This window comes from Balaenoptera physalus, assembly GCF_965194825.1.
Source record: "Balaenoptera physalus genome assembly, chromosome: 16".
Lineage (NCBI taxonomy): Eukaryota > Metazoa > Chordata > Mammalia > Artiodactyla > Balaenopteridae > Balaenoptera > Balaenoptera physalus.
The window spans coordinates 15,284,164-15,306,274 of record NC_138898.1 but is presented as its reverse complement, the minus strand read 5'-3'; the positions used below and the strand labels follow the sequence as shown (position 1 = coordinate 15,306,274).

General features: G+C 45.0%; 2 protein-coding genes across 2 annotated transcripts in view; one reads left to right on the top strand and one right to left on the bottom strand.

The window, feature by feature from the left end:
* Nucleotides 1-22,111, top strand: part of SYS1 (SYS1 golgi trafficking protein) — a 33,523-nt gene that overhangs the window by 7,095 nt on the left and 4,317 nt on the right. The window lies entirely within an intron of this gene.
* TP53TG5 (TP53 target 5) lies at nucleotides 2,328-17,234 on the bottom strand (the record flags this gene model as incomplete). The annotated part of the gene is made up of 5 exons (XM_082432063.1): nucleotides 2,328-3,636; nucleotides 5,121-5,251; nucleotides 5,454-5,528; nucleotides 5,834-5,967; nucleotides 17,225-17,234. The coding sequence occupies 5 exons, from the start codon at nucleotides 17,232-17,234 to the stop codon at nucleotides 3,135-3,137; spliced, it is 852 nt and encodes a 283-aa protein (XP_082288189.1). The 3' UTR covers nucleotides 2,328-3,134.

Sequence of the window (22,111 nt, the reverse complement as noted above, 5' to 3'; positions counted from 1 at the left end):
TCATCCCCATTCATATTCCAATCATGTTTAAGTGGTACATGGCCCAGATTGGGAGAGGGACAGTCTCCGGGATCCAGATGCTATTTTGTGAATGTGAACATAAGATTGGCTTTTTAAACAAGCAGCTAGTTCCCTAAAGGTGGGCAGTTAGGCAGCTGCTCTTAAGTGAGAAACAGGGCAAGTACTGGCTTTATTACAGCAAGGAGCCCTGGAAAAAAGGCCGAACGTTCAACGTCCCACAAACTGGTTTCAAGTACATCAAGCCTGATTTGCCCAAAGCCCTCTGGAATGGCTATTAGTATCCCTCTCTTAATAAACAGATGGAATAGGCTCCGAGAGGTCATGTGCCTTGTTAAAATTCAAACGTTAAAGATTTTCCCCCAGTTAACTGTTAGGGAGCCATTTCTCCTGCGGTCTCTTATCCCTGAGATGATGGGTTGCAGCATCCTGCCCAAATCAGGATCCGACTGAGCCCTGAAGAGGGGCCTCAGGTTGAAGTGGTTAAACACTGGGAGAGTGGTAGTGGGGAGACCCTAGTTCTGGGATTATGGGAGGCAGGTTGCCTGAGCCCAAATGCCAGCAGGTTGAAGGGATAAGGCTGGAAGGAGTGCACTGCTGGGAGTCATTCACACGCATGAGGCCTGCATCCTTGGTTCCCCAGCGGCACCCCGGCCACGCTGGGTCCCAGCCTAGGCACACAGGCTTCTGTCTGCTCACTTGATGGCGTTGCCCGTGGGCAGCTGGGGCCCAGCTCTGGCTCCCAATTGGGCAAAGCAGAAGTTGCCAATCTCGCCTAGGCTCAGGCCATTCGGGCCCCCATTTGGGGCTCCCCGGGGAAGGTTCCCATGAAGAATAGTGCATGCCTCCGCCCCCCTCCGCCCCCGCCACACACACACAGGGTTTGGTTTTTTGTTTGGGAGCGCGCTGCCCTAATCGCCCGCTGATAGAGCACGCTGGATAGAAGTTTACTTGAAGGTTGATGGAACGGAAGGTGCTTGGGAGGAAAGATCGAATAGAAGGTTGATGTGATTGATGATGCCCAGCAAGGGAACCGAAATGGAGACTACCCAGGAAATGGGCTGGATTGCAAGCTTAGCGGGAAGACAGCTTGAAGTGAAGGTTACGGGAGTGGAGTTTGCGCGGAGGGGGCGGGGCGGGATGCTCGGGACGGGAGCGCCGCGCCTGGGTGGCCGCAGGTAGGGAGCGCGCTGCGGGGGCGTTAGGTCGCCATTCCGGGGCTGAGCAGTGCGGTGCAGAGCGGTCCAGCGCCAGGCCCCGCTCAGGCTGTTCTCGCGGCCCGGTTTCCGCTGGCGGCCGCCTGGCGGATGCTCAGTCACGGTGCTGAGCCCCAGTGGAGAGGAGGGGTGCGAGCCGGCCGGCTTCGCGGGAGCCTTTCTCATCCTTCTCTCTCCCTCCCAATCTGAGGCTCTCCATCATTGCCCTGGCTCCCTGGGAGTGAGGGTGGAGGGCTCTGCGCCCTCCGATGGCTCTGCTGCTCTCCCAAGGGCGCCCGCTGCACACAGCCTGTCTCCAGGGGAATACGGAGGATCAGGATCATAGTGTTCGTCCAGAGAAAGCCTGGGCCCCCTCTGTTTTCCTCTCCCCACCTGCATATTCAGGGCCCTGTGGCTCCTACCGACAGAGGGTGACCCCGACCGGACTTAGGGTTGGAGGATGGACGTGCTTTGTCACACGGGAGCAGTAGGACGAAGTACCAATTCCCCGCCTGACTCGGTGCTTTCCGTGACCCAGGCGGGGCACATTTCACATTTCCGGCTGGCATTTATTGACACTGGAGCCGTGATAATCAGCGCGCAATGCACGTGCGTGACGGGCTGGATGCTGCGTTGCACCTTTTCCCCTTCTTCGGGAAATGGAACGGGGAGCAGCCAGGAGACCTAGATTAGAGTTCTTGCTGTGCCACTTCCCAGCGGCGTGAGCCTGCGCAAGCCCTTCCCTTCTCAGCGCCGCGGTGGTTTCCTCCTGTCCTTGGCCTGCAGGGCCATTGTGAGGCACTTGGCACCCAGGAAGCGCACAACCAACGCTCCCCTTCTATGACTTCATGGAGCGCCACCGCTCAGGAGGCCAGCTTGCAGAGGCGGGGGAGGGGAGCAGCCCGCTTGCTTCTTTGTTACGGCTTATACACTGACCGTAGGGACCTGGGGATGGGGTGGAATCAACCTGAAGTCGTGATTCACACTCTCCCCCCACTCCCCCACCTTACCTCCGCGGAGGGCCTCTTTCCTCCATCCTTTCCAGCCCCAGATAAAGAGGCAGAGCCAGCGGCAGTATTCTTCAGCGCCACATGGGAGATTTTATTTGTAGACTCGCGAATTTTCCCGCCCATCCCTCCCGTTCAGATGGTTGCGCAATCTCTGCCCTCTCCGCACACCTCTGGCTCCCATCCAAGGTCGCACCTGCGAGCAGAGACCTCAGCGTCAGTTAGGAGCTAAGACCGCCCCCAGAGGGCGCTGGCGTCCAGGGAGAGGGCTCAGGGACCAGGGCGCTGCGGTGTCTGGCGGATTGGAGATGCCCGGTTTGCTGAAGGGGCAGCTTCCCATTCAGCTGGACCCGCAGGCCCATCACCCCCTTCCTTTCTTGGGACCTCAGTGGAGGGGCTGGAGTATTTCTTCTTCTTTTTCTTTTGCTAAGGAACTTTTGTTCAGAGTAGGTCTTATTTGAGGCATGAATAAATAAAACATGGAGAGTTTATCTAAGAGGGGATGAGATGCAGAAGAGCCTTACTTGACCACGCCCCCTCCCCTTAGCCCCACATTTGGAAATCCCTAAACTCACTTACTCAGACTTCTGTGAGATTCTGAGCCGTAGCAGATGGCCCCTCCTGAGGCCTCCAGGCAGTGGTTGACCCACCTCAGAACCCCACTCCCAGTGCCCTCCTTCCCCAGAGCCCCTACTTGGGTCCTGAGAGGGCCCAGCCTGGCCACTGCCCTGCTGTGTGGACTTGGTCAATGGCTTCCGCCTCTCTGGGCTTCCCTCTCTGGGCATGAAGGCAGGGCCTCCCAGCACTGCCAGCCACAGCCCCCAAGACTCTGGATCCTAAGCCCTCTGACTCTGGGCCCAGCTCAGGGCCTGGCTTGGGGCTTGTGTCTCACCCTAGCCTGGCAGTGGCATTGTCACACCTTGTATGGACGGACCATTGGCAGCTCAAGTGATGCGGAGCAGAGGCGGGTGCAGCGGCGCTTGACCCAGCGCAGGGCGGATGATCTGCACATCACCCGGGGCCCTGGGAGGTGGACTCGTGTGGGCAGCCCCTCAAACCAGATACACTGGTCTGCTGTTTCCAGCTGCTTCATGTCCTTCATGGGAGTTCTGTACTGGCGGGTCTTCAGGAAGACGACTCGGGGGTCCCCAGCGGGTGATTGCCCCTCCTGGGCTCCAGGGTCAGTGGGCAGGCCATGACCCTTTGATGTCACGGGGACCTCAGGCTGCATCTGCTCCTCCCTCTGTGGCACTGCTGTCTGTGCCGTGTGCCTCTCCCCCAGTGCCGCCTTGGGCCTTGACTCCTCAGACTCCCTTAGGGGCTCTGATTTCTTGGAGTCCAGTTTCTTGCTGGAACACCCAGCCTCCTGAAGATCTTTTTTATTTTGTTCTGCTTTATCCCAGATGTCGTCGTACCTGGCAGGGAGAGGAACGGCAGTCAGCAGAGCAAGACCAAGGCCCTGGTCCTCCAGCTAGCCCCGAGACGGCTGTTCTGCAGTCAGCTCAGGGAGCCTGTTAGGAAAGCTAGAGAGAGCCTCAAAAGAAGCTTCTCTACCACTCAGAGGTCTTGTTCCTGGGGGCAGGGGATGTGGTGATAAGTACCGCCAGAAGGGATGTGAGAGGTTGGAAAGGCCTAAGGCAATGGCTAGTAGTTAGGCCACCTAGAAATATATATTGCCTGCATCGGCCACTAGGTTAGGGTTCTGCCTCTTTGGATTTCAATAGATGGAGTGGACTGGTCCAGTGTTTTGTTTTCTGTTTTTTTTTTTCAAATTGTGTTCCAAGAAATCTTAGAAAGTATCTCAAATGACCACGCCCCCCACCCCTGGAGGGGCAGGGTGAGGGGCAGGATAGCTTCCCTCCAACAACGCAGTTGGGGCTTGGGGACAGAAATTTGAAGAGAGGCTCTGCTGCTTTAAAAAGGGTTGGAAATCTCTAGGACTAGATGATCCTGACCCTTCTGGCTCAGTGTTTCCTGAGTGCCTGCATCTAGGAGGCCAACTCAGAGGGAGGAGGCAGAGGGGTGGAGTTAACTAGAGGTGTTAGGAGACTTTCCCCAGGGGTGCCTGTCGTAGACTGAGTCCCCTGCAATGTGGCAGCCCCCGTCCTAGCTGAGTGTGTGTGGAGAGAGAGAGGCCTCAGGCTCAGGATAATGACAATACTGAGGTTAATAATGGCCACCGCTGATTGGGTGCCCACTGGGTGTCAGGCCCAGGACCCTCACAACAGCCCTGCAAAGCAGGAGGCAGGGAAGTGGCAGAGCGGCTTGGAGAGCACAGGCTTTGGAGACAAACTGGGGTTCAAATTTGCTTCTGCCTCTTACCATCTGTGTGATTTGGGGCAGGAAAGGTAACCTGTCAGAGCCTTAGTTTCCTCATGTGTAAAACTGGGATAATTCCGTCTACCTAATAGGATTTTTGTGAAGAATAAACTAAGTGGGAAAATGCTTTGCACTTAGCAGGTGCCTCATGTCAGCTTTCTTAGCATCCTGATGTGACTTGTGAGGAAACGGAGCCTCAGCAGGATGACTAGTTTGCGGGTGAATCTCTGCGCGGTGTTGACTTGGGAGAGGCAGAAGGGGTGGCCCCTCTGGCTCAGAGCACCAGGTGGTGGTTAGTCCCGTGGTTGGATGAGGATGGCCAGGGTGATGACAGCAGCTCTGATATCAGCCGGGAACGGCTTCCAATCCTAGCTCCGCCACTTCCCAGTCCAGTTAACGGGACGAGTTACAACATCTCTTAAGCCTCAGCTCGTCATCGGTAAAATAAGGCTAATAAATAACTACCTTTCTCGCAGAGCCTAGTCAAAATGCAGGTTTCGAAATGCCGTAGCACAGTGCCTGTTCCTAGCAAAGGTGGCTATCGGGCCCGTGTTAGGGGCCATGGGCGGGCCATGCTCACCCGGAGGAGACCCCGAGCATCTTCGGAACTCTGAGCAGTGAATTCCAACACCTTCTGGCCAGGTTATGCAGCTGTTGGGTCCGAGGGTTCGAGCTCTTGAGCAGCTTCAAGAGCGACAAGTTTTTTAGCACCTGCCAGGGGCGAAGAGCCAGAAAAACGGAAGCTTCAGCTTTCCTGGGATAGCGGCCCACCCCGCCCCCCGGACTTTGGCTCAGCTCAGCTCAGGGCAGGGCCAGGTGACTCCTTCCGGGTCACTCGGCCTGGCAGCCAGGAGCAGCACTGCATGGGGGCTCAGGCTCTCCTAAGCAGACACCGGAATGAGGCACCTCTCACCGCTTTAAGTCGGTTCCGCACAATTACTTTGCTGACAGGCTGCTGTATCTTGTCCTGTGCTTCCTCTTCTTGCATCTGACAGAGAGAGAGAGAGGGAGAGAGAGAGAGGGAGAGAGAGAGCGAGAGGGAATGCTAACACAGTAGGAACCCCCCGAACGCCTCCATAATGCCTCCCCATTGGGCTGGGCTTGGTGTGACCAACCCTAGACTGGGAGTTTTGTCACCTTGGTTTGGGGGTAGAAACAGGGAGCCCATTCTAACTCTCCTGGGCCCCCTTCACCCTTCACCTCTCCCTCTTCCCCCCAGGCTGGAAGGCCCCCATCCTGGGCATGGTTGGACTCTTTGTTGAGACCCGCACTGGGTCTAGTCCCAAATCCAACCTTGGAAACCACTCTATTCTTGGGCCTCTTCTTTGCTGGTGGACTCGTGCTGGAGCTGTGAGGCCTCAGAGACAGCTGGAGCGAGACTGGTACCAGACACTGCCTTCCCCCTGCCCCTCTCAGCTCAGCCAGCGCTCAGGCTGGGCACCAGGATGATTGTGCTGGGGCTCCCAGGGAGGGGGCTGTGACATCACTGAAATGTGTGACAGTGGCAGGGCTGAGTCTCCAAGGAGTATGTGGGTGGCAGGGGTGGAGGGTGAGGAGGAAACTCCTGTGTGTGGAGAAGCCTAGTAGGTGCCAGGCAGAGGCGTATATTGTCACCACCTCCCTGTGAGGTAGGAAGATTCCCCCGTCTTTTTTTTTTTTTTTTTAATAAAGAAGCCAGGGTTCAAAGAAATTAAATAATTTATCCACACAGCTGGATAATGTTGGAGCTGGAAACGTAAGGTCTGACCGTCAACCCATGAAACGTGGGTTCCCAACTATGCTCATCTGTTCATTCATGTCACATACGTTGACTGTGTATCTGCTATGTGTTAGGTGTGTTCTAAGCGCTGGAATAAAAAAAAACCAATTCCTACCATCAAGGAACTTACATTCTAGTGGAGAGTGTGTGTGCTTGTAAAGGTTTAACAATGGGCTCTCTGAAACAAAGTGTGTATATGTGTGTGTGAATGTGTGTTTATCATAAATTTTACTGAAAGAAATCTAATAAAATTCTACAATACTCTTTATTGTGAATTCGGTATAGCCAGTTTATTCTTACAGTATACTTTTCTTGAATTTTGCCTAACTCTTGCATCCATAGTCAACCTATGGTTGTAACTGATGAACAAGTGTAGTTCCAACATGAATGTTGATGTAAGAAAGTGAAAAAGTGAAAGAACAAAGATGTTGGAATTCAACTCATTTCTCAATGACCTGATCGACTTATTTGCTGTACTAGATCACAGTTTTCAAATACCGGGAGTATATTTGCTCAGCTTTTTTTGCATGTGTGTGACTATTTACAATGTACAGGCATACCTCAGAGATATGGCAGGTTCGGTTCCAGACCACTGCAATACAGTGAGTTACCTGAATCTTTTGGTTTCCCAGTGCATATGAAAGTTATATTTACACTATACTGTAGTCTATTAAGTGTGCAATAATAGCATTATGTCTAAAAAATGTACATACCTTAATTTAAAAATACTTAATTGCTAAAAAACACTAATCATCATCTGAGCCTTCAGGAAGTCGTAGTAGCAACATCAAAGGTCACAGATCACCATAACAAGTATAATAGTGAAAAAGTTTGAAATATTGTGAAAATTACCAAAATGTGACACAGTGACACGAAGCAAGCAAATGCTGTTGAAAAAATGGCACCTATGGATTTGTTCAACTAGGTTTCCACAAACCTTCAATTTGTAAATACCGCTCTATCTGTGAAGCGCAGTAAAGCGAAATAAAATGAGATCTGCCTGTAGCAGCTATAGACAGGACACATTTACATTTAATCTACATTATTAACATTTCCTCCATTACTTTCTTAAGGCTAGACTGGGGGTCGGCAAATTTCTTCTGTAAGGAGCAAGATAGTAAATATGTTAGACTTTGCAGGCCATGTAGTTGCAACTACTCAACTGCTCTTGCGATGTGAAAGCAGCCACAGATATGGAAATGAGTGGGCCTGGCTGTATTGCAAAAAAGTTTATTTACAGAAATGGTGGGCTGGATTTGGCCCATGGCCAACTGCTGGTCTAGACAATCAACAGAACAATAAATCAAAACCTGATTTATCACACTTACCTATTTCTGTGGTGTAAATACTCCTACCAGGGCTGATTTCAAGCTACCAGTGTGATGTCACTGAATGCAGAGTTGAACAGAAATGCACAGTAGCATGCCATTATATATTATATATTTCTACCATATTTCTACAGCTGTAAAGATTCTCAAGATCATAGATAATAGCAAAAGGTAGTAAAAATTAGAAAGTGATGAGTTTGAGCATTTTTCACCTTTGCTTTTATCTTTTATTTTTTTAAAATTTATTTTTTATTTATTTATTTTTGGCTGGGTTGGGTCTTCGTTGCTGCACGCGGGCTTTCTCTAGTTGCGGTGAGCGGGGGCTACTCTTCGTTGCAGTGCGTGGGCTTCTCATTGCGGTGGCTTCTGTTGTTGTGGAGCACGGGCTCTAGGTGCTTGGGCTTTGGTAGTTGTGGCACGTGGGCTCAGTAGTTGTGGTGCATGGGCTTAGTTGCTCTGTGTTTTGTGGGATCTTCCCGGACCAGGGCTCGAACCCGTGTCCCCTGCATTGGCAGGTGGATTCTTAACCACTTCGCCACCAGGGAAGCCCCTCACCTTTGTTTTTAATATCATTAACTTAATGAAGTTGGTATACTTTAATTTTTAATGATGGCATTGCTTAACAACCAGCCAACCAAGTTCCTAAAAACGTCATAGGCTTTTGTAAGCCCTCAGAGTCGGTTCCAGCATGCTTCTGTTAACGTTGGATGGGAGTAAGTGTGTGGAGAAAAGTAAACAGTGTGGGCCGGAAAGGGAGAACAAAGGTAGAAGCTTTGCTGTATTAAAAAGGATGGAATTGGACCATTTCACGGACAAGATGAGATTTGAGGAGAGACCTGGAGGAGGTGAGGGAAGGGGGGAAGGAGTGGCGTCAGGAGATGAGGGCGGAGGCGGAGTCGTGGTGAAGGGCTGGGGACAGATCATGGGAAATTTTAACAGCTCAGGCTGCTCTGAGTAATCTGCCCAGCTGGCTGCATCTGAATAATCAGAAGAGCTTGTGAGATAGAGCTTCTCGGGCACTACCTCACTCAGTCAGCCAGTCTGGTACCTAACCCAGTGTGGGAACCAAATCCACACCATACCCGGGCGGAGGGGTGTGCGTGCATCTGGCGTGCTTAGCTCTGCCTTTTAGGGGTGATGGACCAAGACCAGACTACTGAACAGCTTCTTACATGTACATGCCCTTTATTATTAGGGCAAAGATAAGCAGGTGGTAAAACACGCTGTGGACCAGGGAAGAAACCGAGGAGGTGACTTGGGAAGGAAGGCACAGAGCACACCCCCGCCCCCTCCCTCTGTCTGCCTCAGCACTCTCCGTGTCTCCTCTGCTTCCCTCTCCCTGCGCGATTTCAGCTCTTCCTGGACCCTGCTGGACTCTGGTGGGCTGCATCAGGGTCATCTACCCCCGCCACTCAGCACCTGGGCACTGAGGGCTGGGGCCCCGCTGGGCGCTCCCCACTGAGGATGGCACACAGGCCCAGGGGAGAGGTCCTTCTAGAATATGGGTTCCTCAAGGGCAGGGACTTTTGGCTGTTCTCTTCATTGCTAACCCCTCAGAGCCTAGAATAGTGCCTGACTGACAATAGGTACCCACTAAGTATTTCGTGAAAAAGTGAAATAAATGGCATTACCTATGATAAGGGTTGGGGGGCGGGCGCTGCTAGAACACAGAGGAGCAGTGTGGGGAGGCCAGGGAAGTCTTCACAGAGATGGTGACGAGGAACAAAGGAGAAGTATGGTCTCCAGGCAGAGGGCTGTGGGGTGGGCAGGGCACTCTCAAAAGACGGGATTTTAAAAGTACAGGTGTGGGAGGGAATTATGAACTGGTGTATGTGCTGGAGTGGAAAGTAGGAGCCCAGAGTGGCGGTGACCAAACCCGGAGGAGTGAGCGAGACACAGACTGCTAAGGGCTCGATCACACGCTGAGGGGCTTGGAGTTTGTCCTGAGGGTCAGAGCATCCTGGGAGCGTTCCAGCAACCGAGGCAACGGGGCTTGATTGAGCTCCAGGGGCTGGCCCAGCGCCTCCACCGTTCTGTTCTAGTCTGTTCTTTTCATCGTCACTCACTTCCCTCCCTTTGGAAGCTTAGGGAGTTCATCCCCAAGGGGGCAGGGCATTCTCCCTGACCAGACATTGTACCCCAGCAATGGCTCCTAAAGCAAATTCCCATATTCTGTCTTGTTTGTCTCTTCCGTTTACACAGGAAAAACCATTTATGGGAATAGCGTCACCCAAGGACACACAGCTGGTCAGCCTTTTGGACCAAATCCAAGGCACTTGAGTGAGAAACCACCACTCTGTTTTTCTCAGTTGTGGTAAATACACGTAACAAAATTTACCATCTTAAACATTTTAAGTGGGCAGTTCAGTAGTGTTAAGTACGTTCACACTGTTGTGTAACCATCACCACCATCCATCTCCAGAACTCTTTTCATCTTGCAAAACTGAAACTCAATACTAAATAGCAACTCCCCATTCCCTACTCCCCCTCAGCCCTGGCAACCACCCTTGTACCTTCTGTCTCTATGAATTTGACTGCTCTAGGGACCTCACGTGAATGGAATCATACAATATTTGTCTTGCTGTGATGGCTTATTTCACTTAGCATAATGTCCTCAAGGTTCATCATGTTATAGCAGAATTCCCTTCCTTTAAGGCTGAATAATATTCTGTTGTACGTATAGACCATATTTTGTTTATCTACTCATCCATTGGTGGGCACTTGGGTTGCTTCCGCCTTTTTGGCTACTGTGAATAATGCTGCTATGAACATGGGTGTACAAATATCTCTTTTTTTATTTTTTAAAAAAAATTTATTTATTTTATTTATTTATTTTTGGTTGTGTTGGGTCTTCGTTGCTACACGCGGGCTTTCTCTAGTTGCGGCAAGCGGGGGCTACTCTTCGTTGCAGTGCACGGGCTTCACATGCAGTGGCTTCTCTTGTTGCGGAGCATGGGCTCTAGGCGTGCGGGCTTCAGTAGTTGTGGCACATGGGCTCTAGAGCGCAGGCTCAGTAGTTGTGGCGCACGGGCTTAGTTGCTCTGTGGCATGTGGAATCTTTCCGGGCCAGGGCTTGAACCCGTGTCCCCTGCATTGGCAGGCGGATTCTTAACCACTGAGCCACCAGGGAAGTCCCCCATCTCCATTTCTATATTTTTATTATTTCAGGAATGTTATATATATGAAATCATACAGTATGTAACATTGCAAGCTTGACTTTTTTTGTACTCAGAATAATGCCCTTGATATCCATCCAGTTGTGTGTATCAATAATTTGTTCCTTTTTTGCCGAGTATTATTCCACAATATGGATGTACCACAATTTGTTTAACCATTCACCCACTGAAGAACATTTGGGTTGTTTCTCATTTAGGGCTATTACAAATAAAGCTGACATGAACACTCATGGTCAGGTTTTACATGGACATAGTTTTAATTTCTCTGTAATCAATGCCAAGGAGTATGATTGCTAGATTATATGGTAAGTATATGTTTAGTTTTCTAAGAAACCACCGAACTATTTTCCAGAGTGACTATATCATTTTACATTCCACCAGCAATGTTTGAATGATCTAGCTTCTTTGCATCCTGACCTGCTTTTAGTATGGTCACTAATTTTTAATTAAATGGTATAAAATAGACGTGTAGTGATATCTCATCATGCTTTTAATTTGCATTTCCCTACTGGCTATTGATGTTGAGCATATTTTAATGTGTTTATTTGCCATCTCTATATCCTCTTTGGTGAAATATCTGTTCATATATTTTGCTCATTTTCTAATTGGATTGTTTGTTTTTTTACTGTTGAGTTTTGAGAGTTCTTTATATATTCTAGATACGAGTCCTTTGTAAGATGTGTGACTTGCAAATATTTTCTTCCCACATCTGTATACCTTTAATTTCCTTTTCTTATTTTATTGTTCTGGCTATGACTTCCAGTACCATTTTGAATAAAAGTGGTGAGAGCAGACATCCTTGCCTTGTTCTTGATCCTAAGGGGAAAACATCTTATCTTTCACCATTAAGTATGATGTTAGCTGTAGGTTTTCTCTAGGTGGTCTTTATCAAGTTCAAAGTTACCCTCTATTCTTAGTTTGTTGAGTTTTTATCATGAATAGCCATTGAATTTTATGATTTTTCTGCATCAGTTGATATGATCCTGTGATTTTTTTCTTTTGTTAATTACTATGGTTGATTACATTAACTGACTTGAATATTGAACTAGGCTTGCATCTCTGAATAAACCTCACTTGGTTTTGGTGTTTAATTCTTTTTATGTTTGCTAGACTCAATTTGCTCATATTTTGTTGAAGATTTTTATGTCTATTTTTATGATGGATATAGGTCCTTTTATATGGTACCTGTACTACCCTTGAACTGGTATAGTTTGAGAGTGGACTTAAATTAGTTGTAAACATATGCTACAGACTAGGGAAACAGCTAAAAATTTTTAAAAAGAAGTACAATTTATAAGCTAAGGAAGGAGAGGAAAATAGAATTTTATAAAATGCTTAATTAAAACAAAAGAAGCAGAAAAAGAGGGAAAGAAAGAAAAAGAAACAAAGAACAAGTACAACAAATAGAAAAGTTATAAACATGGTAGATGTTTATACTAATTATATCAGTAATCACTTTGTGAGTGGCCTAAATATTAAATATTGAAGGACTGAGGCTGTCAGAGTAGATAAAAAAAATAAGACCCAACTATATACTGTCTTTAAAAAATCCCACTTTAAATAAAAAGACACAGATAGTTTAAAAGCAAAGGGATGGAGAAAGATGTGCCATACTAACACCAATCAAAAAAAAAAAAAAAAGCTGGAGTAGCTATCTTAATTTCAGAGAAAGCAGACTTCAGAACAAGGAACATTATCGGGGCTGAAGGGCATTAAATAATAATAAAGGAGTCCATTCTCCATGAAGACAAACAATCTTTAATGTGTGTGTCCCTAACAACAGAGTGTCAAAATATGTGAGGTAAAAACTGGTGGAACTCTGGGGACTTCCCTGGTGGTCCAGTGGCTAAGACTCTGTGCTCCCAATGCAGGGAGCCCAGGTTTGATCCCTGGTCAGGGAACTAGATCGCACATGCCATAACCAAGATTTCTCATGCTGCAACTGAAAGATCCCGCATGCTGCAACGAAGATCCTGCACGTGGCAACGAAGATCCCGCGAGCCGCAACTAAGACCCGGTGCAGACAAATAAATAAATAAATAAATATTTTTAAAAAAACACCCCAAAAAACTGGTGGAACGCCATAGAGAAATAGATAAATCCACTATTACAGTTGGAGACTTCAACACCACTCTTTCAATACTTGGTAAATCAAGCAGGCAGAAAATCAGTGAGGATATAGTTGAACACCACCATCAGTCAACTTGATCTAATTGGCTTTTATACTATAAAATTCTATAAAATTTATAGAATACTTCATCCAAGAACAGCAGAATACCCATTCTTTTCAAGCTCATATGGAACGTTCAAGATAAACCACATTCTGGGCCATAAAGCCTACCTGATCAGATTTTTAAAAGTAGGAATCATACAAAGTGTATTCTCAAGCCAAAATGGAAACAAACTAGAGACCAATAACAGATAGCTGGAAATTCCAAGATATTTGGAGATTAAACAACACACTACTAGATAACACATGGATCAAAGAAGAAATCTCAAGATAAATTTAAAAATATTTTGAACAATATGAACATACAGCTTATCAAAATTTGTGGGATGCAGTGAAAACAGTGCTTAGAGGGAAATTGATAGCACTAAATGCGTATATTAGAAAAGAAGAAAGATCAGAAATCAATCTAAGCTTTCACCTTATAAAACTAGAGAAAGAAGAGCAATTTAAGCCTAAAGCAAGCAAAATAAAAGAAGTAATAAAAATTAGAGGAGAAGTCAATGAAATTGAAAATAGGAAAACAATAGAGAAAATCAATGAAACCAAAAACGGATCCTTTGGAAAAATAAATAAAATTGACAGACCTCTGGCCAGACTAACCAAGAAAAAAAAGAAGACATAAATTACCAATATTAGAAATTTAAGGGAGTTCCCTGGTGCCCCAGTGGTTAAGAATACACCTTCCAATGCAGGGGACCCAGGTTCGATTCCTGGTCAGGGAACTAAGATCCCACATGCCACGGGGCAACTAAGCCAGTGCGCTCTAGAGCCAGTGCACGTGGCAGCGAAGATCCCGAGTGCAGCAACTAAGACCCGACACAGTCAAATAAATAAATAAATATTTTTTTTTAAAAAGAATTTTTTTTAATTTTATTTTTATTTTAAATAAATTTTTTATTTTATTTTATTTATTTTTAAAATAAATATTAAAAAAAAAAAGAAATGTAAGAGGGGCCATCACCACTACTCTCAGGGACATCTAAAGGATAATAAAGGAACATTGTTAATAACTCCATGCCCTCAAATCTGTTAACTTAGATGAAATGTGTCTATTGTGTTTTGTTTTATTTCAGTACTGTCTTTGTCTGGTTTTGGTATCAGGGTAATACTAGCTTTATAAAATAAGTGGAAAAGTGTTCCCTCCTATTCCATTTTCTGAAAAAGATTGTATAAAATTGGTATTAATTCTTCTAAAAATGTTGTGTAGGTTTCTCCAGTGAAACTATCTGGGCCTGGGGATTTCTTTTTCAAGAATTTTGTGTTATTTTGGTGTTTTGTTTTTAATTAACTACAAATTCAATTTCTGTAATAGTTATAGAGTTATTTAAATTATCTATTTCATGTTGGATGAATTTTGGCAGTTTGTACTTTTTGAGGAATTGGTCCTTTTCATCTAAGTTGTCGAACTTATGTGTGTAGAATTGTTCCTATTGGTCCCTTATTATCTTTACAACATCTGCAGAGTCTGTAGGGATATCTTCTGTTGCACTCATGATATTGAGAGTTTAGGTCACTCTCTCTCTTCTTTTTTCTTTGTCAGTATTGTCAGAGGTTTGTCAATTTTATTGATCTTTTCAAAAGGGAGAATTCAAAAATAGGGAGGGGGTGTAGGTCTTTGTTAAATTTGGGGAAATTTCAGCCATTATTTCTTTGAATGCTTTTTCAGTTCCACTTCTTTTCCCTCCACTTGAGACTCCAGTGACACAAATGTTAAATCTTTTATTATTGTCTCACAGGTTGCTGAGGCTCTGTCCTTCCTTTCTCCCTTCCTCCCTCCCTCCCTTCTTTCCTTCCTTCCTTCTTCTTTAAAATCTAATTTTCCTTGTTTTTCAGATTGGGTAATTTCTACTGTTCTATCTTCAAATTCACCAATCCTTTCATATGTTATTTTCATTCTTCTATTGAGCCTATCCAGTGAGGGTTTTTTTTTTTTAATTTTAAATTAAAAATTAAAAAATTTAAACTAATTTGTGTAAGTTTCATAGGGTTGCTGTAACAAATTACCAGAAACTTGATGGCTTAAAACAACAGAAGTTTATTTTCACACAGTACTGGCAGCCAAAAGTCCAAAAATCAAGGTGTTGGTTCCTTCTGGAATCTCCAAGGGAGAATCTGTTCCATGCCTCTTTTGTAGCGTCTGGTGATTGCCAGCGATCCTTGGCATTCCTTGGCTTCAGATCTATCATTCTGATATCTGCCACCATCTTCACATGGTGTTTTCGCCTGTGTGTCTTTTTATGTTTTCACATAGTCTTCTTATAAAGATACCAGTTATTGGACTTAGTGCCCACCCTAATCCAGTACAACCTCACCTTAACTAATTACATCTGCAAAGACCCTATTTCCAAATAAGGTCACAATCTGTGGTGTTAGGTAGTCATGAATTTTTGGAGGACACTATTCGACCCAGTACAGTTACTTTTTCTTCAGTTCTAATATTTCTATGTGGTTCTTCTTTGTATCTTCTATTTGCTTCCCTGAGATTTTTATTTTTTCATTTATTGGGTTGGCCAAAAAGTTCATTTGTGTTTTTCCATAACATCTTTTTGGCCAATCCAGTATTTCAAAAAGTTTGCAATTGCTTGTTTTTTTTTGTTTTAAATAAATAAATTTATTATTTATTTATTTTTGGCTGCGTTGGGTCTTTGTTGCCGTGCGCGGGCTTTCTCTAGTTGCGGCGAGCGGGGGCTACTCTTCGTTGCAGTGCGCAGGCTTCTCATTGCGGTGTCTTCTCTTGTTGCGGAGCACGGGCTCTAGGCTCACAGGCTTCAGTAGTTGTGGCTCGCGGGCTCTAGAGCGCAGGCTCAGTAGTTGTGGTGCACGGGCTAAGCTGCTCTGCAGCATGTGGGATGTTCCCGGACCAGGGCTTGAACCCGTGTCCCCTGTATTGGCAGGTGGACTCTTAACCACTGTGCCACCAGGGAAGTCCTGCAATTGCTTGATGAAGCATTTTTATAATGACTGTTTTTAAATCCCTGTCAGGTAATTCCAACATCACTGTGATCCACTAGCATCTGTTGATTGTCTTTACTTGTCCAAGTTCAGATTTTCCTGGTTCTTGGTATGGTGAATTATTTTCATTTATGACCTGGATATTTCAGAAATTATGTGGTGAGACTCTGGATCTCATTTAACTCTTCTGTATTGGTAGGCCTCTACTGTCCTGGGCCAGTGAGATAGGGGCACCAACTCTTTACCACCTGGTGGGCGTGCAGAAAGTCCAGGCTGCCCACATGGCCCCCACTGGCACCACCCTGTAGGGGGAGGGGAGGGTTGGAAGGTTGGTTGCCTCATTACTGCTGGGCGGAGGTGGGCATCCAGGCTCCACAATTGACCACCTTTACATTGAGGGGAGGGAGCGGTGCCTCCTTACTGTTGGATGGGGAGGGCAGCCTGCCTCCCCACATGGCCTCCACTGACATCATGGAAATTGTGGGGAGGGGTACTTGTTACTGCTGGGCAGTGATGAAGCCCAGGCTCCCCATTCCGCCTCCTCTCACATAACACCATCTGGAGGTGAGAGGGAGAGGTGCCTTGTTACCACGAGACAAAGACTGGGAGTGAGGTTTTTCCTCTAGTATTTTGCTGGAGGGGGCACTTCATGTCAAAAGATTTCTGTCTTGCTAGGGTGCCTCTTTCCCAATCCTTTGACAAGAGAGAACAGGCTTTTCATGGGGGGGATTTTTGTCTGTGCCTGCTTGGCTTCTCCAGAGCCCTAGCAAAAAGAAAACCCAGGGACTCACTTCTGTGTCATTTGTGTTCTCGGGTTCCTAGCTGGTCTGCCAACTATGTTTACGTTTGTTTTATATATATATATAATGCCCAGCATGTTAAGCTGCACTTAGTGGGAGGGAAAGAGAGGAAGGCATCTACTCCATCTTGTTCAGAACTAAAAATCCTTTTTTCATGTTATACACTCTTTATCCCTCTAAGACCAAGTGGAGATGTTTCTGGATATAGAATCCTTTTAAGAACTTGTGGGTCACTCTGAATCTTATTCAGATCCACACTATTAGACAAAAGCCATGCCCCAAATTTCTCTGAGATAAGCCCTTTTCTCTATTAGGCTTCTGCTGAATTGGCTAAGGGGCAACACCCTTAAGCTTTCTAGAATCCTTCTTGCTTGATTCAAAGGATCTGTGAGGCACACCCATCATTTCTTTAGAGGTCTTTTATCTGACTGAAGCCTACTCTGACGCATTGTCTTGAATCTTCCTGAGATGCAAACAAAAGATTTGATAGTCACATTCTCGGACCATGTTCTTCTGGTAATGCTCTGGATCTGAGCTTTGCTAGGAAACCTTTTTTTTTTTTTAATTAATTTTTATTGGAGTAGAGTTGCTTTACAATGTTGTGTTAGTTTCTACTGTACAGCAAAACGAATCAGCTCTACATATACATATATCCCCTCTTTTTTCAATTTAGGAAACCATTTGTTAACTTTACTATCATTTGCCATTTAGAGAGAGTGAGAATTTTCTACCATGAAGTCCTGGCTCCTTCATATTTAACAGTCCTTCCTCTTAGTTCAAGATTTCTCAACCTCAGCACTACTGACATTTCAGGCAGGATAATTCTTTTTCGTGGAGAGGGAGGTGGTGGGTGGTAAGAGGGTTTTGTCTTGTGCATTATAAAATGTTTAGCAGCATCCCTGGCCTCTACTAATTAGATGCCAGTAGCAACCTCTCCAGATTTTTTTGTTTTTGGCCTTGCCATGCAGCATGTGGGATCTTAGTTCCCTGACCAGGGATCTAACCCTGAATTGGAACCACAGAGTCTTAACCACTGGACCGGCCAGGGAAGTCCCCTCTCCAGTTTTGACAACCAGAAATGTCTCCAGACATTGCCAAATGTCCCTACACACACACACACACAAACCCACGCTCCCCCGCCTCCCCGCGCCCCCCCCTCCCCGCCCCAGGCGCCATCACTCTCATTTGAGAACTACTGCTTTAGTTTCTCTCTCCCCTCTTGCGTTTTACTATAAGGAGCAAGAAGACACCAGGTGGCCCCTTCAACACTTGATTTGGAAATATCCTTAGCCAGATCCCAACTCATTGGGCACGTTTTTTGCTTTCCACTTTACCACAGGCAACAGGGTTGCTAAACTGTGCCACAGCATAACAGGAATTCCTCTTTCCCCAGTTCTCAATAGTGTTTACCTGACTTTCCTGTATACCCTGGCTGCAATCTTATCAAAGGCACAAGGCTTCTTATTAAGAGCTTTTTCAAGGCATTTTGGGCTTTGAGTACACTCTTCCCAAGTCTATGGCCAGACCACTGCCAGTCCCATATTTCAGAGTGCTGTGATAGTGGCACCCTGTTCAATACCAAAATCCCTATGTGTTATCTATTGCTGCATAGCAAATCATCCCCAAATTTAGCAGTTTAAAAAAAAGAATTATTATCAACTCAAAGGTTTTGAGCATCAGGAATCCAGGACTGCTGTAGCTGGATGGTTCTGCCGCAGTCTCTCCCGAGGTTGCAGTCAAGCTGCTGGCCTGGGCTGCAGTCATTCCAAAGGCTCTACTGGGGCCAGTGAATCTGTTTCCATGATCACTCATGGGGTTGCTGGCTGGCCTCTGATCTTCACTGGCTGTTGGCTGGAACCTTCAGTTCCTTGGTACATGGGCCTCTCTGTAGGGCTGCAGACAACATAATAGCCTGCTTCCCCCAGAGTGAGTGATCCAAGCAATAGAGAGAACACACACCCAAGATGGAAGCTCTGGGTTTTCCAATTTTTTTAATCCTAATTTTGGACGTGATGTACCATCATCTGCCATGCCTTATTGACCACATAAAGTAACCTTGATACAGTGCAGAAGAGGACGACACAAAAGTATGAATAAACAGAAGGCAAGGAACATTGGGAGCTTTTTTGGTGGCTGGTTGCTACATTTCAATTTTATTCAATCAAGATATTTCTCTAATTTCCTTTTGGACTTCATCTTTGACTCATGGGTTATTTGGAAGTGTTGTGTTTTATTTCCAAGTATTGGGGTGTTTTCCAGATCTCTTTCTGTTTTTATTTATATTTTCATTCTTTTATAGTCATAAAACATATTTTGTATGATTTAAATTCTTTTAAATTTGTTGAGGTTTGTTTCATGGCCCAGAAGATGTATCTTGGTGAATGTTTTATGTGCAGTTGAAAAGAATGTTTAGTCTGCTGGTAAAGTGCTATAAAAATGTCAATCAGAACAAGCTAGTTGGTAGTGTTCAGGTTTTCTGTATCCTTAGTTTTATTTTCTACTTGTTTTATTGATTACTGAGAGAGAAGTGCTGAATCCTCTAACTGTATTATGGATTTTTCTCTTTCTTATTTTAGGTCTATTTTTATCTTGTGTTTTTGAAGCTCTGTTAATAGATGTACACATACACATTTATGATTGTTAAGTCTTCTTGGTGAAATGAACAACCTTTTATCATTATGTAATGTCCCTCTTCATCCCTGGTAATAGTCCTTCTTTCGAAGTCTACTTTTTCTGATATTAATATCACTACTCCAATTTACTTTGATTAGTGTTTGCATGGTATATCTTATTCCATCCATTTACTTTTGACTCATATATTTCCTTATAGTTAAACTGGGTTTCTTGTAGACAGCATATTATTGCCTCTTGCTTTTTTTTCCCCAGTCTACTAACCTGTCTTTTAATTGGTTGCTATTCATTCACACAATTGGATGAAAATCTTCCATCGCACTATTTGTTTTCTATTTTTTCATCTGTGCTTTTTTTTTGTTTTTCCTCTTTTCCCCCCTTACTTTGGATTAATTGATTATGTTTTGTCAGAGAAAAACCTCATGGGTACCAAAAGGAGACAATAAGACTTACTGCATCCAATCAAGACAGTTTATTACTCATAGAACATCAAACAACATGAACATCAGCATAGTTTTGTGTTGATTCCTTCAGCCTGAAGTTCAACAAGTGATACAGTTGTCCCAGATGCATGGTACACACACAGTGGCTTTGCATCATGGCTGAGGAACCCAGGCCCAGCACTTTTATAGCAAGCAGTCAGCAAGCCTGCCTTTGTCTGAGAAAGACCTGGTTTTATTTCTCAGAGCTGCCAGCTGTATTAATCCTGAGCAAGGGCCCAGGTGAAAGAGAAGTCAGATCCTTGCAATCTTGATATGTTGAACACAAAGAGGCCCAGGGAGGATGCTTCCCAATACTTTTATGACTCTATTTTGTCTCCACTATTGGCTTGTTATTTGTACCTCTTTAAACATTTTTTTAGTGGTTTCCCTTGCATTTACAATATATATCTTCAATTAGTCATAGTCAATCTTCAAATAATATTATACCACTTCTTATATAGCTAAAGGACTCTTTCACAGTGTGTTTCTAATTCCCATCATTTTTACTACTGTGATTGTCATACATTTTACTTTAATATATGCTCTACACCCACCATGTATTGCTACACTTTTGCTTTAGACAATTATCTTTTTTTTAAATAAGTTTATTTATTTTTAAAATTTATTTTATTTTTGTCTGCGTTGGGTCTTCGTTGCTGCGTGCAGGCTTTCTCTAGTTGCAGCGGGTGGGGGCCACTCTTTGTTGTGGTGCACAGGCTTCTCATTGCGGTGACTTCTCTTGTGGAGCACAGGCTCCAGACGTGCAGGCTCAGTAGTTGTGGCTCACGGGCCTAGTTGCTCTGCGGCATGTGGGATCTTCCCGGACCAGGGCTCGAACCCGTGTCCCCTGCATTGGCAGGCAGATTCTCAACCACTGCGCCACCAGGGAAGCCCACTGTAATTCTTATCTTTGTTCCTCTGTAGGTACTGTGTCGTTTTCCTCTTGATGCCTTCAAGATTTTCTCTTTATCTTGGGTTTTCAACAGTTTGAATATGATAGATCATATTTTGTGTGTGTGTGTGTGTGTGTGTGTGTGTGTGTGTGTGTGTTGGTATTTAATGTTTTTTTTTTTGATTCTGTGATTTTCTTGGCTCTGTGGTTCTTTCATTATTTTTGGAAAATTGTTGACCATTATTTCTACAAATGTGTGTGTGTGTGTTTCTATCTCTATCTCTTTCTCTTTCTGGGATTCAAATTATGCACGTGATAGCTTTGGATCTTCTGGGTGTTTTGTTCTGTTTTGTTTCACTCTTTTTTTTCTCTTTCTGTTTCAGTTTGGGTAGTCTCTGTTGACCTATCTTCAAGTTCACTGATTCTTTCCTCAGCTGTGTTGAGTTTACTGATGAGGCTGTCAAAGGCATTCTTCATCTCTGTTACAGGTTTTTAAAATTTCTAGCATTTTCCATATGACTCCTTTTTATAGTCCCCATCTCTCTGCTAAAACTCCCCTTCTGTTTATGCATGTTGTCCATATTTTCCAACAGAGCCTTTCACATATTGTTATAGTTGCTTTAAATTTTCTGGCAGATAACTCCAGAGAGTTTATCTGGTTCTGTTGATTGCTTTGTCTCTTGACAATAGGGTTTTTTGTTTTTCTTAAACTGCTTTTGATGTGCGTGTTGTAATTTTTGATTCCTGGACATAATGTGTAGAACAGTAGAGGCTGAGGTCAAAATGATTTTTGCCTGGAAATTGTCATATCTCTTCTTTTCTTAGGCCATTAGTGTTGAGAATTGAGCCAATCTTGTCAGGAGTTGAACAAAGTTTGGTTCTGTTGTTTCTATGATTACTTTTAGTGTCTGTGACTCCCAAGGATTCTATACTCTCATGCTAGCCACACCTGGCCTTTAGCAATAAAAAGTGTAGCTGAACTCTTCTTACCTGTTTGCATGGAAACCTTGCCTTCCTCCTACTTAAGAGGTGTGCCAGTGCCTACATCCTATTTCTTCTTGGAGGTGCCTGTCCTTCTTTGGAATTCAGGTTAATTAGTTGCTCTGCAGCCTTAGCTCGCTGATGGGTTTGACAAAAGTAATAACTTTATAATTACCTAACAGTTTAAAAAAATTGTTATTAGGGTGGTAATGATGCTCTTCCCAGCTTTTGGCATCCTAGATGGAACGCAGAAGTCTAAGCCATCTACTTTTTCACCGATCCTTTCAACTCCTTTTGCCATCCACCCTTGGGTCTGCTGCCTGGGCCTTTCTCTTGGCTG